The sequence below is a fragment of the Schistocerca gregaria genome, chromosome 9, assembly GCF_023897955.1.
Source record: "Schistocerca gregaria isolate iqSchGreg1 chromosome 9, iqSchGreg1.2, whole genome shotgun sequence".
Lineage (NCBI taxonomy): Eukaryota > Metazoa > Arthropoda > Insecta > Orthoptera > Acrididae > Schistocerca > Schistocerca gregaria.
In genome coordinates, this window is record NC_064928.1 from 218884432 (window position 1) to 218903364 (window position 18933).

An 18933-nucleotide genomic window follows, 5' to 3' on the forward strand; every position below is an offset into this window, starting at 1 on the left:
GCGTACTCGCATATAATTTATGGAATTAACTGCTTCCAGTTGATGACCTGCTAAATGATAAGGGATCTTTCTTTCTGTGTATTCGCAGCACATTACACTTATTGCCATTCCCTGCACCATGCGTCAATTCGCTGCAGATCCTCCTGTATTGCAGTACAATTTTCCATTGTTACAACCTCTCGATGTACTGCAGCATCATCCGATGTCATCCACAAGGTCATTTATGTATATTGTGAATAGCAACGGTCCTACGACACTCCCCTGCGGCACACCTGAAATCACTCTTACTTGGGAAGACTTCTCTCCATTGAGAATGACATGCTTCGTTCTGTTATCTAGGAACTCTTCAATCCAATCACACGATTGATCTGATAATCCACATGCTCTTACTTTGATGATTAAACGACTGTTACAACCTCTCGATGTACTGCAGCATCATCCGATGTCATCCACAAGGTCATTTATGTATATTGTGAATAGCAACGGTCCTACGACACTCCCCTGCGGCACACCTGAAATCACTCTTACTTCGGAAGACTTCTCTCCATTGTGAATGACATGCTTCGTTCTGTTATCTAGGAACTCTTCAATCCAATCACACGATTGATCTGATAATCCACATGCTCTTACTTTGATGATTAAACGACTGTGGGGAACTGTATCGAAGGCCTTGCGGAAGTCAAGAAACACGGCATCTACCTGGGAACCCGTGTCTATGGCCTTCTAAGTGTCGTGGACGAATAGCGCTAGCTGGGTTTCACACGATCGTCTCTTTCGAAATCCATGCTCATTCCAACAGAGTAGAGTTCTAGTCTTTGGAAGAGTCATTATACTCGAACATAATACGTGTTCCAAAATTCTACAACTGATCGACGAATGGAAGAAGACAGAGCGTGTAAGAGGATTTTTCATGGCAAAGCTGGAGGCAGACGGCGGAGGGGACGCCCCAGAAAGAGATGGGTGGATGGAGTTAAAGAAGACATGCTGCGTATCAGAGGTTGGATTTGAAGAATACATGTAAAAGCTGGGTGTCAGAGGATGGAGACGGAAATTCATGGGTCGGATAGAGTGGCAGGATATTGCCATGCAGGCCAAACCCCCTTCAAGGGCTGTAGAACCGAGGAGTAAGTAAGCATCACGCCAGCGCGGACGGGAGGTTGCGTTTGGACACGCTATCGCTCCAGAGTGAAATTTTAACTCTGTGCGCTGATATGAAGTTTCCTGGTAGATCAAACTCGTGTGCCGCACCGACACTCGAAATCGGGACCTCTTTGCCTTTCGCGGGCAAGTGCTCTACCGACTGAGCTACCCAATCACGATTCCTCACAGTTTTATTTCCGCCAGTACCTCGTCTCCTACGCTCAATGAGCAAAGGAATAAAGATGGGAAGAAACCACTGCAAACATGAACTTCACGCATTCTAACCGGAAAAGTTGGTCATTGTTAAGACGTCTGGGGGCAGCTACTCATACACCGTCCCCGAAACCACCAATATCACCAAACCAGATTGCCTCACACATAAAAAGAGAGAGCTGAAAATATAATGTTGAGTCAAGAGAATAGAGCATCCGTTAAGGAGTCACTCAGAAAAGTAAAGAGCACCCTGCAAGAAAACAGACAGTTTTCAAAATCTTTTACTATCAGAGAGGTAAACAAAGGTATAAAAACACTGAAACTACGGAAAGCAGCTGGACTTGAATTTATAAAGATCGGGGACCAATAGCAAGAACCTGGCTTATAGACTGCTTCAATGACATACTAACAACTGGAGATATCCCGAAGGAATTTAGAATGCCTCTTACTCTGGATATCCTTAAACTAGGGAAATCTGGTGAAAACCATGCAAACTACTGCCCAATGGCATTATTGAGCATTTGCTGTAAGTAGCTGGAGAGACTAATCTACAATAGGATATACCCAACGATAGACAAACACCTGCCTCACGAACAAGCCGGATTCAGAACTAATCGAAGTTGCTGCGAACAAGTATTAGCCCTCACATCATACATAGAATCAGATTTCCAAAAAGGATTGAAAACATCAGCAGTCTTTATCGACTTCAGGCAGCTTATGATACCCTATGGATAGATGGTCTTATCCTGAAATTTGCCAACATTATTCCATGCTTGAAATTGACATGCTGTTGGAAAAAATTCTGAAATCCGATATTTTAAAGTAAACCTGGGCTCACAAAGCAGCAAGTCAAGAAGAAAAAGAAACGGACTCCCCCAAGGATCTGTATTCGCTCCACTGCTTTTTAATATATACACCAGTAACATGATAGACACTGAGTCAAGTAAATTTTGCTACGCTGGTGACATGGCTATAGCTACTCAAAGCAAATGGCTAGAAGATGGTGAAAGAACTCGAACTGCTGACCTAGAAGCACTAAACCAGTACTACAAAAAATGGAGACTGTGCCCAAACCCAAATAGAGACCTGCCCAAATAACAGACTAGCAGACAGGAAACTAAATATTACTTCCTGCGGGAAACGAATTAAACATAACCAATTTCCCAAATATTTAGGTGTAACCCTTGACAGGTCACTTACCTTCAAGAAACACCTGGAACTAACTAGCCAGAAATTGAAAACCCGAAATAAGATCATCCAGAGATTAGCAGGTACCACATGGGGAGCAGATGCAAATAGACTACGTGTTGCAGCAATATCACACGTCTACTCCGTGGCAGAGTGCTGTGTCCCTGTGTGGAGTAGGAGTGCCCATGAGAAAGAAGATTGACGCCCAGATCAATGAAGCCATGTGGACAATAACAGGGACACTGAGGTCAACACCTCTGGAATGGCTTCGTGTCCTCTCAAACATCACTCCGCCTGAAATCCGTAGACAGCAGGCAACAATTCAGGAATCGCAAAAAATAAATCATGCAGATAAGGTAAGAGTACTACCGATACAGCAAGTACTAGATGACCGCTGTCGATATCGCCTTAAATCAAGAGCGCCAGTATGGGGAGACAGAACACGTGCCCAAGGAAATACCTATGACCGCCACAAATCCTGGAAAACCAAGTGGAACAATAGTGACATTAACCGACACAATGTAGAGGACCCCAGGACTGCAGCTTCCTCGTAAAATCTGGTGCCAGCTCAATCGTGTGAGAACTGGACACAGGAGAACTAAATCCATGCTGTACAAATGGAGCGCCAACGATAAGGCCGGTATTACACTATTAAATTTCTTTGTCAAATATCTTTGTCAAAGATACTTGATGGTGTAATAGGGAACTTTGTCAAATTCGTCCAATATTTGATCAAATCTAGGGCCTCGCTGTAGGTTTGATCAAAGAAGTCGCTTGTCTTCTGTTCACGTGGAGCGCTAGCATCGCTGCAGCGTTCTGTCGTCCGTAGTGTTTTTATGAACATTGCCAGTAAATACAGTTGGTGTGTACTACTACAAAATTAATAGAGATGTATGCTGTGGCGCTTTACAACGTGAGGCACCCTGAAGACTAAAATAGATTTAGAAGATTGGTGACCTAACCTAACCTAACCTACCTCTCCCCCTGTAGCAAGGAATAGGAATGTTACAGTGAGCCTGTCTTCTGCAGATGTAGCAGTTCTGAAGTGAGTTTTGTGCTTTGTGATATGAGGATACACTCCACTGAGCACATACAGAAATGTATGCTAATCCGTTCTTAAGTGATTGATGTACGACTTGACATCATCCACTATAAGCTCACATAACAAGTTTTTGTTGAATGCTTTTATCGTGTCGTCGTAAAACCCATGGCTTCATCCAGATACGTTTCCTTTTTTTACCCGCTTCTCTTCCGCATGTGCTCACAGTGCAATTGTGGTATGTGCAACTGCTGCGGTTAATAACAAGTTGTTGTTGTCAGTCATCTTGAACTTTGACGAAAAATATGATGACAGTGTAATACCCCTTCTAGCGCTACGTCAAAGATCTTTATCAAATATATTTGACGGAATATTTGATCACATGTTTGATCAACTCTTTGACAAAGAAATTTGATAGTGTAATACCGGCCTAACCCAATGTGTGACTGTGTAACTGATGAACAAACATTACAACATCTGGTGCAAGATTGCCCACTGCGAAGATTCTGTGGTGACTGGAGAGACTTCGTGGGGGCCAGCCCTGCTGCCGTTAAATGGCTGTCACATTTGGACATAACTTTTTGACGAACTGTAGCTGTGATTATATTTCAACTTTGCTCAGATTTAATAATGACTGGTGTTTGTTCTGTTTATATTTTTATGTATGTGTGTGTATGTATATATTTGTATTTATATGTTATGTTATGTAATTTTACGATGTAAATACCGCAATTGCACTGGTAAAGCCATACGATAAATAATAAATAAACAAACCTCCAAGTTTCAGTCTATCACTGTAATACCGTACTGGAGCGTTCTCAAGATAATTGCGTCACAGGCCGTACGTACATTTGCACCTGTACCCACCAAACTAACGTGATATGGATGCCGGAGGAAACGTCCCTTTATACCTGAGCCGTGGTGCGCCTTTTCTGTTGAGGCGTAGCGCCGTATACCTATCCTGGCTTGGAGGCGGTTAAGTGGGAGATGTGTGTCAGAGCTGGATCGTGACAGATGGTGACGAGAGACTGGACGCGCACGTAGTTTATGTATCAGCCGATAGAGGACAATACTGGATAGGGGGACTGTGATTTTAGTTTCTATTGTGCCCACTAGAGTGCACTAAAGTAATAGAATGTTCTTCATTAACTGTTCTAGTATTTTCATAAAGTGTTATTATTTCTTTTTATATATATAAGATGTTATAAATGTGTTTTAGCAGTATGAATGATGTGTGAGTATGGTTTAAGGTTAATATGAAGAAAATTGTTTAACGAGTTATATAGTAGGATTTAGTGTGGGAACATTTCGAAGAAGTATGGATATGGACAAAGGGGATTTTTGTAGAATAGTTTTGTAAAGTAAGTTTATGGTAAAGGGAAAGTTAATTCAGGTATAAATAACAAGAGTAAATAACTTTATGCATAAGCAAAACTTCAGCATCTTAGATAATTACGTCGGTAGTCGGCAGTCGTCAGGTTTACTATTTTGCGATTGGTTATTGATGAAAAGCGCGGATTGACGTGGGAGAATGTTGTTTTGCTATTGGCTGTTGAGTAAACTGACCAATGGTAAAGCAATATTCTTCGCGCGCTTTTCTCTGCTGGCAGAGAAGCCTTAGGGTATTCTAGAGAAGAGTCGAAGCCTAGTCATGAAACAGATCGGAAGTGTGCAGTAGTAGTTCTGATGGAAATGATAAACAGTGTTTCATACATCTAAAATGTTGGTAAGTGACGGCATAATTATTCCGATGTGTGTGTAGAAATTTTGGAATTTTTAAGTGAAGTTTGTTACGAGATAAGACATATATTCCGTGTGGCGTATTGAGTAGCTATTACGTTTCCGGAAAATGCAACACCATAAACTTGCTAACGTGAGTGAAAGGGATTGTGAGTGACTGTGTTCAGACTAGCACGGGCTTGGCAGTGATACTTGTTCACGTAAGTTTCAGAATATATTAACTGAGGACAAAATTTCCAACCTTTCATTTCATCTACATCTACGTGATTACTCTGTAACTCACATTTAAGTGCTTGGCAGAGGGTTCATCGAACCACAATCATACTATCTCCCTACCATTCCACTCCGAACAGCGTGCGGGAAAAACGAACACCAAAACCTTTCTGTTCGAGCTCTGATTTCTCTTATTTTATTTTGATGATCATTCCTACCTATGTAGGTTGGGCTCAACAAAATATTTTCGCATTCGGAAGAGAAAGTTGGTGACTGAAATTTCGTAAACAGATCTCGCCGCGACGAAAAACGTCTTTGCTTTAATGACTTTCATCCCAACTCGCGTATCATATCTGCCACACTCTCTCCCCTATTACGTGATAATACAAAACGAGCTGCCCTTTTTTGCACTCTTTCGATGTCCTCCGTCAATCCCACCTGGTAAGGATCCCACACAGCGCAGCAATATTCTAACAGAGGACGAACGAGTGTAGTGTAAGCTGTCTCTTTAGTGGACTTGTTGCATCTTTTAAGTGTCCTGCGAATGAAACGCAACCTTTGGCTCGCCTTCCCCACAATATTATCTATATGGTCTTTGCAACTGAAGTTGTTCGTAATTTTAACGCTCAGGTAGTTAGTTGAATTGACAGCCTTGAGAATTGTACTATTTATCGAGTAATCGAATTCCAACGGATTTCTTTTGGAACTCATGTGGATCATCTCACACTTTTCGTTATTTAGCGTCAACTGCCACTTCCCACACATACAGCAATCTTTTCTAAATGGCTTTGCAACTGATAATGGTCTTCGGATGACCTTACTAGACGGTAAATTACAGCATCATGAGCGAACAACTAAAGAGAACTGCTCAGATTGTCACCCAGGTCATTTATATAGATCAGGAACAGTAGAGGTCCCAGGACGCTTCCCTGGGGAACACCTGTTATCACTTCAGTTTTGCTCGATGATTTGCCGTCTATTACTACGAACTGCGACCTTCCTGACAGGACATCAGGAATCCAGTCGCACAACTGAGATGATACCTTATAGGCCCGCAGCTTGATTAGAAGTCGCTTGAGAGGAACGGTGTCAAAAGCTTTCCGGAAATCTAGAAATACGGAATCAACTTGAGATCCCCTGTCGATAGCGGCCATTACTTCGTGCGAATAAAGAGCTAGCTGCGTTGCACAAGAACGATGTTTTCTGAAACCATGCTGATTACGTATCAATAGATCGTTCCCTTCGACGTGATTCATAATGTTTGAATACAGTATATGCTCCAAAACCCTACTGCAAACCGACGTCAATGATATAGGTCTGTAGTTCGATGGATTACTCCTACTACCGTTCTTAAACACTGGTGCGACCTGCGCAATTTTCCAATCTGCAGGTACAGATCTATCGGTGAGCGAGCCTTTGTATACGATTGCTAAGTAGGGAGCTATTGTATCAGCATAATCTGAAAGGAACCTAATGGGTATACAATCTGGACCTGAAGACTTGCCCGTATCAAGCGATTTGAGTTGCTTCGCAACCCCTAAGGTATCTACTAAGAAACTCATGCTAGCAGCCGTTCGTGTTTCAAATTCTGGAATATTCCATTCGTCTTCCCTGGTGAAGGAATTTCGGAAAACTGCGTTCAATAACTCCGCTTTAGCGGCACAGTCGTCGGTAACAGTACCATCGGCAGAGCGCAGTGAAGGTACTAAATGCGTCTTGCCGCTTGTGTACTTTACATACGACCAGAATTTCTTCATATGAAACGTTGATTAGTGACTTTAATTGCAGCCTGATTCACGTTGAAGTACAGTAGGTTTCACTCGGCTTCCCTACTGATGATCTGCTGGGACAACGTTCACAGGTAGGGTGCAGGTCCGTCGTAAAGGGACGGAAAGAACCGCGCCGTCGCACTGTCATACCAGCTCTTTGGACGACTACCGATTACCCGGCTGCACTACGATCTTGGCCCCTGTTGTGATCTGGCGGCGGGTATTCGCGGTCGGGGAGTTGGTCGTCGGACTCGCTACGAGACGCTAGCGCGTGCTAGAACGGACGAAGGAGCAAATCACGCGGGCTCGGCCTGAAGAGGTGCGGCCGGTCTGCCTTGCAGATCGCGGGTTTGTGGTGCACCTGCCTGGTGTCAGCTCCCGGCGCTGCTCGTCGCCTTGCTTTGGTGCCTGTTTCCTCGGACAGTTTCCTCGAGACCATCTCGAACAACGCTCTCCATCGGAGGTGTAAGTGGTTTTGATGCCTTCGTTTCGTGGAACCATTTGCGTTGCAGCGACTGTCGCTTGTTGGTTGGTTGGTCGCCCTCATGTGTGTTGTTGAAGTAAGAGCAGCCGGCAAGGAGGCTAACAGTCACTGCTTCCTTTGAGGTTGGTTCAAATGGCTTTGAGCACTAAACGACTTAACTTCTGAGGCCATCAGTCGCCTAGAACTTAGAACTAATTAAACCTGACTAACCTAAGGACATCACACACATCCATGCCCGAGGCAGGATTCGAACCTGCGACCGTAGCAGTCGTGCGGTTCCGGACTGAGCGCCCGCCTAGAACCGCGAGACCACCGCGGCCGGCCCTTTAAGGTTCAATTGGCTCTGAGCACTATGGGACTCAACTGCTGTGGTCATCAGTCCTCTAGGACTTAGAAGTACTTAAACGTAACTAACCTAAGGACATCACACACATCCATGCCCGAGGCAGGATTCGAGCCTGCGACCGTAGCAAAAGATGTAGTAACTGTAAGCTATTTAAGATATTGGGGCATAGTCTAGTTGGTAATTTTCTGCATAGCAGGCTTACACTGTTGGCAGTAAATTCCAGACCTATACAAGGAAATGAAAGTGCTCAAATCCTGGTTTTTTGCTGCAGCTGTGCATTTGAATAACGTAATATTATCTTGAAATTATTTCCATTTCATCTTTGTACACATTGTCGGCCTTAATGATATGTGCAAATATTCGTTGCCTACGACAGGGTAAAAATCTGATATTTTAGACGTTTTATTGAAATTACTTATTGATTTTCTTAAAATTATTATTTATTGCTTCTTAACTTATATCAATTGATGTTTGCTTGGTGTTTGCCGTGTTTTCTGCGGTCTGTTTGTGTTCCAGTTTTCCTGCGAGTTGGAGTCTGTGGGGGCGGCGCCAAGTCCGGCTTCGGTGCACAGAAGGTGTGACGTGCCGTCTAATGGAAAGAGACTCCCGGTTGGGCTCCGGCGTTTATGTGTTGTTTGGACGGCTGGTCTGCCGCTTCCGGCATTTTAAGTTGAGTCATCTTTTGCCCAGGCGTCACTGCCCGTTTGATAAACTCGCATGTATAATTTAAAAAAATATTTTGAAATTTGCTTGCCAATGAATTATATTAACTGCACCGCCTTACTTGTATATATTTGGTGCCACATTCCACATTTCTTTGAATCACTTCTGACGTAATTTACTGTTCGTTAAGTAATTGTATTTTCCTCCTCGCTTAAGAAGGAAACTGTCATTTTTCGAGATTGTCTTAATGATGGCCACTTGTTGGTTGTATGTAAGCTGTTTTTGTAAATGTGGTCTTGAATAAATTATTGATTTACTAGTTGTTGTGTTTAAGGAGTGACATTATAGGGGCCTTGACCTTCCATGCTAATCCCGACTTCCTAAGTCACAGTACCATAACTAGAATTTCTTACAATTCGATTCGCGTACTGAGTGCGGGAAAACTAACTATTTAAATATCTCTGCGACTGCTAAAATTAATTTAATCTTGTCCTCACGATACGTATGGCAACGATACCTTGGAGTTCGTGGTGGATTCTTAGATTCTTCATTTAATTCTCGTTCTTGAACCTTAATTAATTTGGCTTTCATGGGATAGACAAGCATAGACAGGTTCAGGATTACGGTGTATTGATAATGGACCGTCTGACAGCAACTGAATAAAAGACAATTTTAGTGCCATACGCGTTTCGCCTTTATTTTCTGCAAGGCATCATCAGTGGCCTGGAATATGTACATATGTTAGCTATTTAATTTGCATTTTTTGTCACTGTGCCTATAGGTTATAAACAGTTCTGGTGGTTGGTATTTCCTATTAAGTAGTAATGTTTTGAACTGTACTTACAGATTGCGTGGACAATTTCTTACATATTACGCTCCTGTTGCATTTTTGGTGTTGATCTTCTTCTTATGAATCCCAATTTGCGGTTTTTTTCCACATTCCACAGCACTATGAACTGAACGCTTGTTTCAATGCAACGTTTTGGTTCCTGTTGCCGACTGTCAAATGTTTTTGCCAAAGATCGAATGTTATTGCCAAACTTTCGAGTGTAATTATTGAAGTATCTTCGATCTGTTCGTGTGTGCGTGCGTGTGCGCGCGCGCGTGTGTGTGTGTGTGTGTGTGTGTGTGTGTGTGTGTGTGTCTGTGTGTGTGTTTGCTGTGATATAATTTTTTTGTGCTGTTTGTGTGTGTGTGTGTTTTGAAGGTTCAGGATTTTCCAAAATCTCCGTGATATTTTACCATGGATCAAACAGCCTGTCATCCTACATGCTGCCCTACCTTGATTCAGTAACCTCTGTTAGCCGTGCCTGGTACTATTGTATTTCAGGCGGTCTGCGACTTCCTGCACTACAGCTGTGTCTGCATGGTTGCGTGCTCGCAGGCGTAAACAGCTGAACAGCAGTACGTCTATCGACTGACTTAGCCAACTCTGCCACGTGATGCCAACATAGCTGCACTACTTTACTACGCCAGCCGTGTGCTCCGTACTGAAGCGTCATTGTATTCATCTGCTCGTCGTTTACTTAGGCTCTGCAGGGCCCGAGGACAGCGAGTTGCCTTCTAGCCAGCATCGAGTTGCCCTCTAGTTGCTTTCCAGTCAACATCGACCTGTCACTCAGTTGTCTAGAGTGAGCCACCTCCACCCTTCAGGCCAGCGCCCCTCAAATGGGCTCAAAATGTTGGAATTTGTGACCAAGTGACCAGTAGTGTACTTGTTCATTATATATTGACATTCTTCACAAGAGTTAGAACTGTATTTACTGTACTTGCAATACACGTGGTGACTTTGATTAGTTTTGTCACTCTGTAACTGTGTAGCTAACTTGGTTAATTCAGACAACTTTCGCATGCAATATACAAAATAGTAGGTTCTGTAAGCAACATGTTTTACATACTGACTGCATTTTTCCAATGTCCTATGTGTGAATCGCAGTTCTCCACCTGTCTTACCAACAAATGGGGCTATGTGTTCATCCGATTTCATATCCGCACAGATTGGTACACTCCGGTACTTGTATCAGTTGACCGATCCCAACTATGACTCACTGATGTTTGGATCATAGTATACTATATTTTTTTCGTTCTACCAAATATATCGTTTTACATATCTGAACCTTTTAAATAATTGCAGTCCTTTGCACCACATTAGAATTTTATCAAGCTCTCACTGTATATTTGTGCTGCTCTTTTCAGACATGTCCTGCGAAACGTCTGAGATTGCTACTAATATAGGCTGTCTTTCAAGGAGGGCTCACATGACTCTATGGCACGCAGAAGCTTTTGTAGATGTACTTTATGTTCTGAAGTATGTGAGGAATATAATGGGGTCACAGGCAGTCATTACCTTGTCAGCATTCTGGCACACGATCTGAGTGGACTGAATACAACAGAAATGGTGATGCCATCCAATACACCAGGTGTAACAGTATTCGGGACTATACTGATCTCTTACTGACAGGCAGAACATACTACTATGCTATCCTGAACAGAAATTGATCAACCAGAGAAAAAAATGCCATCCATATTTTCAGTGATTATATGATACCTATGAACAATTTTACTCCGATAAAAACTACAGTACTATGGAGTCATCTGAGTACTGAAATCCGCTCTTCTGCAAAGGCTGGTAACTAGCTCTCAGTTTAAAGAAATATAAAGATGCGATCTCAACGAAACGTGTGCGTGTAGCGATCTTGGCCACAAGGCTGAACAGCGAAAGACAACCCCCGTGGCTTCCAACCATTGCGTTACCTCGCTGGCGAGTCTTTCATCACGGCAATTGAGCTGAGAAATGGTGGACCTCGACGGCTTGTGCCTGGAATCCAGAACCGCGATCAACAGTACAAGCTCGTCGATGTATACTCTGCAGCCACACTCACGGTATGACGCGGAGGGTATTTCATGAGCAATTTGTTGCTTTGCAGTTCCATTCGCGAATGGCCCGCAGGAAGAACAACTGTTTGTAAGCCTCCGTCCTAGTTCACAATTCTCTAACTTAAGCGTTACGGTTTTCTCGCGATGTGTATTTTGGATGAAGGAACATGGCGATTCTTCGAAGAAAGGTAACCTCTCAAAGTTCTGAGAGTAAATTACACCTTCACGGCGATGTGTGTTTTTGCCACTGGAGTTGTACGAGCACCAGCGTCACCCTTTCACACTTACGCGACCAAAAAAGTGCTGCTCTTCTTTGGATATCGCCTGTTCTTTCCGCTAATCCTACTGGTAAGTGTCCCAGTCTGGCGAGCAGTACTGTATTGGTCGACCGAAGGTTTTGTAAGGCGCCTCCACCGCGTGTGGACTGCACCTACTGTGGACGGTCCCAATGAATCTTCACTGACAACTCGGAAGATCGGCGGTTACTACAGGCCGGCACACAATACGAGCCACCTGGTGTTTCTTGAGTCTGCAGATAGCGAACGCTTGCGGTGCTTGGAACAAAGTGCAGCCACCACTTTAATATTTTCAAGAGCCTGAGTGGTGTGGATGTTGACTTTGTATCACAAATAAATTTTACTGCGCGTGTCGAAGGTGGTGAACGGTGTAATTTTCAACATTGATTTATACCAGGGGTTCCCAACAAAATTTTCTCGAGGACTCCCTCATCGAGCATGATTGGTACCTTGTCATATCACTGTACCAAGTACCTAAAACGCCAAATTAATAGTCTTTTTATACGTTTTCTATTTTTGATACTTGGTACATTTGGTACTTCCTCTTCATCTGGCCTTTCTCGTTTTAACAAACCACTTTCTAACCAACGGTCCATTTTTAAATACGCGAACTGTAGCTTCCGCGAAGAACAATGCTTTACAAACACTACTGTTTTACAACTGAAAGAAAACAGCCCTCGGTCACTATTTTGAACGAATTAACCGGGTTTCAACATTGCTAGGAGTGTCTTGCTCAAAATTTAAGTCAACGAATAGTCTATAACATGGCCACAGATTTACGTATAATAACGTATGATACAGAGTATAAGTATAGAATCATCGTGACAGACTGGCAGTACTCATATGTCATTTATAAAATAATAAATATGCCAAAAGGGCATTAGACACAAAGATATTTAAGATAAAAAATTGTGCTGGCGAGTCACTAAGGGCTGCTCGTTACTTACGCGGTTACAGGTTCTGTTTTAATACAGAATATTGAATATGTAAACAACACGGTGTGTAAAAGCACTGCCAATAAATTAAGAACGGCCGATTGTCGTCTGAAATGCGAGTTTCTGTGTAGAGTGACTGTCAGTTGTCAGCTGCAAAGAGGCAGCGTGCGCAGTCTAAAAGGCATACACCAGAACTATTTGCCTCTATCTAATTCTACATTCCTGGAAATTGAAATAAGAACACCGTGAATTCATTGTCCCAGGAAGGGGAAACTTTATTGACACATTCCTGCCGGCCGCGGTGGTCTCGCGGTTCTAGGCGCGCAGTCCGGAACCGTGCGACTGCTACGGTCGCAGGTTCGAATTCTGCCTCGGGCATGGATGTGTGTGATGTCCTTAGGTTAGTTAGGTTTAAGTAGTTCTAAGTTCTAGGGGACTAATGACCACAGCAGTTGAGTCCCATAGTGCTCAGAGCCATTTGAACCATTTTGACACATTCCTGGGGTCAGATACATCACATGATCACACTGACAGAACCACAGGCACATAGACACAGGCAACAGAGCATGCACAATGTCGGCACTAGTACAGTGTATATCCACCTTTCGCAGCAATGCAGGCTGCTATTCTCCCATGGAGACGATCATAGAGATGCTGGATGTAGTCCTGTGGAACGGCTTGCCATGCCATTTCCATCTGGCGCCTCAGTTGGACCAGCGTTCGTGCTGGGCGTGCAGACCGCGTGAGACGACGCTTCATCCAGTCCCAAACATGCTCAATGGGGGACAGATCCGGAGATCTTGCTGGCCAGGGAAGTTGACTTACACCTTCTAGAGCACGTTGGGTGGCACGGGATACATGCGGACGTCCATTGTCCTGTTGGACCAGCAAGTTCCATTGCCGATCTAGGAATGGTAGAACGATGGGTTCGATGACGGTTTGGATGTACCGTGCACTATCCAGTGTCCCCTCGGCGATCACCAGAGGTGTACGGCCAGTGTAGGAGATCGCTCCCCACACCATGTGCCTCGGTCGTATGCAGTCCTGATTGTGGCGCTCACCTGCACGGCGCCAAACACGCATACGACCATCATTGGCACCAAGGCAGAAGCGACTCTCATCGCTGAAGACGACACGTCTCCATTCGTCCCTCCATTCACGCCTGTCGCGACACCACTGGAGGCGGGCTGCACGATGTTGGGGCGTGAGCGGAAGACGGCCTAACGGTGTGCGGGGCCGTAGCCCAGCTTCATGGAGACGGTTGCGAATGGTCCTCGCCGATACCCCAGGAGCAACAGTGTCCCTAATTTGCTGGGAAGTGGCGTTGCGGTCCCCTACGGCACTGCGTAGGATCCTACGGTCTTGGCGTGCATCCGTGCGTCGCTGCGGTCCGGTCCCAGATCGACGGGCACGTGCACCTTCCGCCGACCACTGGCGACAACATCGATGTATTGTGGAGACCTCACGCCCCACGTGTTGAGCAATTCGGCGGTACGTCCACCCGGCCTCCCGCATCCCCACTATACGCCCTCGCTCAAAGTCCGTCAACTGCACATACGGTTGACGTCCACGCTGTCGCGCCATGCTACCAGTGTTAAAGACTGCGATGGAGCTCCGTATGCCACGGCAAACTGGCTGACACTGACGGCGGCGGTGCACAAATGCTGCGCAGCTAGCGCCATTCGACGGCCAACACCGCGGTTCCTGGTGTGTCCGCTGTGCCGTGCGTGTCATCATTGCTTGTACAGCCCTCTAGCAGTGTCCGGAGCAAGTATGGCGGGTCTGACACACCGGTGTCAATGTGTTCTTTTTTCCATTTCCAGGAGTGTAGTTTGCGATAGTGTCAGTTGGCTCTAGGAAGACGCTAGATGCAGAATTTTACGCTCGCTGAAGCTCTGCTCATGCAGGAAGCGGCAACAACAAAAATCATAGGAGATATATTTAATACATTTTTTTATTCTAATGGCGTCTTGCGGACCCGTCTGGCACAGGTGGCGGACCCCCAGGGGTCCGCGGACCACCTGTTGGGAACGACTGATTGGTACTGTTAGAGGTGAGAAGTAACAATGTCGTGTCGCTATTAATATTTAAATAGTGTAATGTAGGCTGTATTCTAATACTGAAATCTTTGTTCTTTCCTCGACTGTCAATATGTGTGGCAACAATACCCCACCAAAGCCGACATAAAACGAGCTAAGTACCACATCATAAAATTTATTCCTGTGGGCAAAGACTGCTTTGAGGTTAATATCTGTATAAATGGCTGGAAATGTAGCCACCGGCGTGGAAAGTGCACGCCACGCTGCAGCCTAGAGAAGCAGTAGCAGAGCAGCAGCAGCGGCCGGTCCCCCTACCTGGAGCCGGCGTTGCTGTCGAGGAGCTGCTCGTGCGCGGGCGCCTCTACGATGGCCGTGGTGACGGTCGTGTTGGCGGCCGGCGGCTGGTCGGGCTCCTGCTCGTCGCTGAGGTCCTGCTTCAGCTCCAGCGTGTCCCCCGAGTCCTCGGACTGCGACTGCGCCGCCGGCTGGGGGCCGTGGCCGTTGCTCAGCGCGCCGCTGCCCGCCTGCGACAGCAGCCACAGCGCGCGGGTCACTCACCGGCCAGCTCAGGTGGACGGGGGTGCGTCTGCAGGCGGGGCTGCCGGCTTTTGGGAGGGTTCTGGAGGACACGGTACTGGACAGTGCTCCACGGGAACTGACAACAGAGATTCTGGAGGACACGAAGGTAAAGGTGAGGTGCAGGGGCCACGGGTGGAGCCAGATAGGTTGGTTGGTTGGTTCGTTTGTGAGGAGGGAACCAGACAGCCAGGTGGATTCTTTATCCTACTGCCATAACCTGTTAATACTATTGCTTGCACAGTCGCTAGCTGCAGCCTACAGGCTCCGTTTGTGAGTAACCTCCAGCTGCTGAAGTGCTCCTCCCCCACACTGAAGCCCCCGCACACAGTGGAGCCCCCACCACCATCACTGAGCCATGGTGTTCGACTCGCTGATATCGATACTCGGCTGTCTTGCTATCTTTGACTGCTCCCTCCCGCGGGTGAACGTGCGACGGGTCAGTCTCCGGACGGCGTTCAACGAGCCAACTTGTGTTGGAAACAAGCCGGCGTCCCTAACCGTGGTGCACGGGCCTCGCCGTGCTCGCCGCCCGCGTCTTTTGCGGCTCCGGATGGTGCAAATCGTTGGGCGCCTTGACGTGCAAAATTGTGGTGGGTTCGTCGTCTCACGCTGAACAGCTTTCCAGCTCGAAATTTGCAAGATCCAAGTCGTTGCTGTTGTTGTGGTCTTCAGTCCTGAGACTGGTTTGATGCAGCCATCCATGCTACTCTATCCTGTGCAACCTGCTTCATCTCCCAGTACGTACTGCAGCTTATATCCTTCTGAATCTGCTTAGTGTATTCATCTCTTGGTCTCCCTCTACGATTATTACCCTCCACACTGCCATCCAATACTAAATCGGTGATCCCCTGATGCCTCAGAACATGTCCTACCAACCGATCCCTTCTTCTACCCAAGTTGTGCCCAAATTCCTCTTGTCCCCAATCCTATTCAATACTTCATTAGTTATGTGATCTACCCATCTAATCTTCAGCACTCTTCTGTAGCACCACATTTCGAAAGCTTCTATTCTCTTCTTGTCCAAACTATTTATCGTCCATGTTTCACTTCCATACATGGCTACGCTCCACACAAATACTTTCAGAAACGACTTACAGACACTATCTATACTATCTATACTCGATGTTAACAAATTTCTTTTCTTTCCTTGCTATTGCCAGTCTACATTTTATATCCTCTCTACTCCGACCATTATCAGTTATTTTGCTCCCCAAATAGGAAAACTGTTTTACTACTTTGTGTGTCTCATTTCCAAATCTAATTCCCTGAGCACCACCCGACTTGATTAGACTACATTCCATGATCCGCGTTTTGCTTTTGTTGATGTTCATCTTATATCCTCCTTTCAAGACACTATCCATTCCGTTCTACTGCTCTTCCAAGTCCTTTGCTGTCTCTGACAGAATTACAATGTCATCGGCGAACCCCAAAGTTTTTATTTCTTCTCCATGGATTTTAATACCTACTCCGAATTTTTCTTTTGTTTCCTTTACTGCTTGCTCAATATACAGATTGAATAACATCGGGGATAGGCTACAACACTGTCTTACTCCCTTCCCAACCACTCCTTCCCTTTTGTGCCCCTATACTCTTATAACTGCCATCTGGTTTCTGTACAAATTATAAATAGCCTTTCGCTCCCTGTATTTTACCCCTGCCACCTTTAGAATTTGAAAGAGCGTATTCCAGTCAATATTGTCAAAAGCTTTCTCTGAGTCTACAAATGCTATAATCGTGGGTTTGCCTTTCCTTAATCTAGCTTCTAAGACGAGTCGTAGGGTCAGTATTGCCTCACGTGTTCCAATATTTCTACGGAATCGAAACTGACCTTCCCCGAGGTCGGCTTCAACTAGTTTTTCCATTCGTCTGCAAAGAATTCGCGTTAGTATTTTGCAGCCGTGGCTTATTAAACTGATAGTTCGGTAATTTTCACGTCTGTCAACACCTGCTTTGTTTGGGATTGGAAGAGAAATGCGTACCATCACCGACGTTTGCTGCAGCACGGACTATCAGCTCGGAGGCCATGGCTGCGGTTACCCTTGATGCTGCATCACAGATATGAGCACCTGCGATGGTGTACTCAACGACGAACCTCGGTGCACGAAAGGCAAAACGCTGTTTTTTCGGATGAATCCAGGTTATGTTTACGGCATCATGATCGTCGCATCAGTGTTTGGCGACATCACGTTGAACACACATTCGAAACGTGTATTCGTCATCGCCATACTGGCGTATCACCTGGCGTGATGGTATGGGGTGCCGTTGGTTACACGTCTCGGTCACCTCTTGTTCGCATTGACTACACTTTGAACAGTGGGTGTTACATTTTAGATGTGTTACGACCCGTGGCTCTACCCTTCATTCGATCCCTGCGAAACTCTACATTTTAGCAGGACAATGCACGACCGCATGTTGCATTTCCTGTACGGGCCTTTCTGGATACAGAAAATGTTCGACTGCTGCCCTGACGAGCACATTCTCCAGATATCTCACCAAACGAAAACGTCTGGTCAATGGTGGCCGAGCAACTGGCTCGTTACAATAGGCCAGTCACTACTCTTGATGAACTGTGGTATCGTGTTGAAGCTGCATGGGCAGCTGTACCTGTACACGCCATCCAAGCTCTGTTTGACTCAATACCGAGGCGTATCAGGGCCGTTATTACGGCCAGAGGTGGTTGTTCTGGGTACTGATTTCTCAGGATCTATGCACCCAAACTGCCTGAAAATTTAATCACATTTCAGTTCAAGTGTAATATATTTGTCCAATGAATACTCATTTATCGTCTGCATTTCTTCTTGGTGTAGCAATTTTAATGGCCAGTAGTGTATATTGCATCAGTAAAAGGGCAAATGTCCGAATTGAAGTTAATTATAAAGTCTGTTTTGAGTCAAATTCAAACTTTAAAAAATCACAAGCTTCTCCATCACCAGCGATCCCGGGCTTCCCATTTCCTTTAAATAACTATGGTGAGATTATAATTTTGATTTTCTAAAGAATTTGGTAGTACCACAGTTCAATCACCGCTCCCTTCCCCAACAGAGTGTCTACTCAGTCGTTTCGTGTAGAATCTATTCGCTCCCCCAGTCGTCCAGAACGCACAGAACAGCAGTTTAGGAGCGCAGGAGCTCGCGACGTACCTTGGAGGGGGCCTTGGAGCCGGCAGTGGGGGCGGCGGCGGTGGTGGGCGGGGCCTGCTTGAGGCGCGTGGTGGGGGCGGCTGGCGGCGCCTGCGGCTGCAGCGACGTCACGTAGATGGGGCTGCTCTCGATGAAGCCGTTGAGCTGCTGCTGCTGCTGCTGGCTCAGCTGCTGCTGCTGCTCCGACTCGGCCTGCGCCTGCTGGTTCAGCTGCAACACCCGCGCACCACGCCGTCCGCTATCAGCGCGGATCTTCAGACTCAAACACTAAG

General features: G+C 45.7%; 1 protein-coding gene across 1 annotated transcript in view; it reads right to left on the minus strand.

The window, feature by feature from the left end:
* Nucleotides 1-18933, minus strand: part of LOC126292004 (uncharacterized) — an 807472-nt gene that overhangs the window by 683216 nt on the left and 105323 nt on the right. The window contains exons 3-4 of the mRNA XM_049985788.1: nucleotides 18662-18871; nucleotides 15258-15466 (exon numbers count right to left, since the gene is read on the minus strand). Of these exons, the coding sequence (XP_049841745.1) occupies nucleotides 15258-15466; nucleotides 18662-18871 (419 nt within the window). The remainder of the gene's footprint in view (nucleotides 1-15257; nucleotides 15467-18661; nucleotides 18872-18933) is intronic.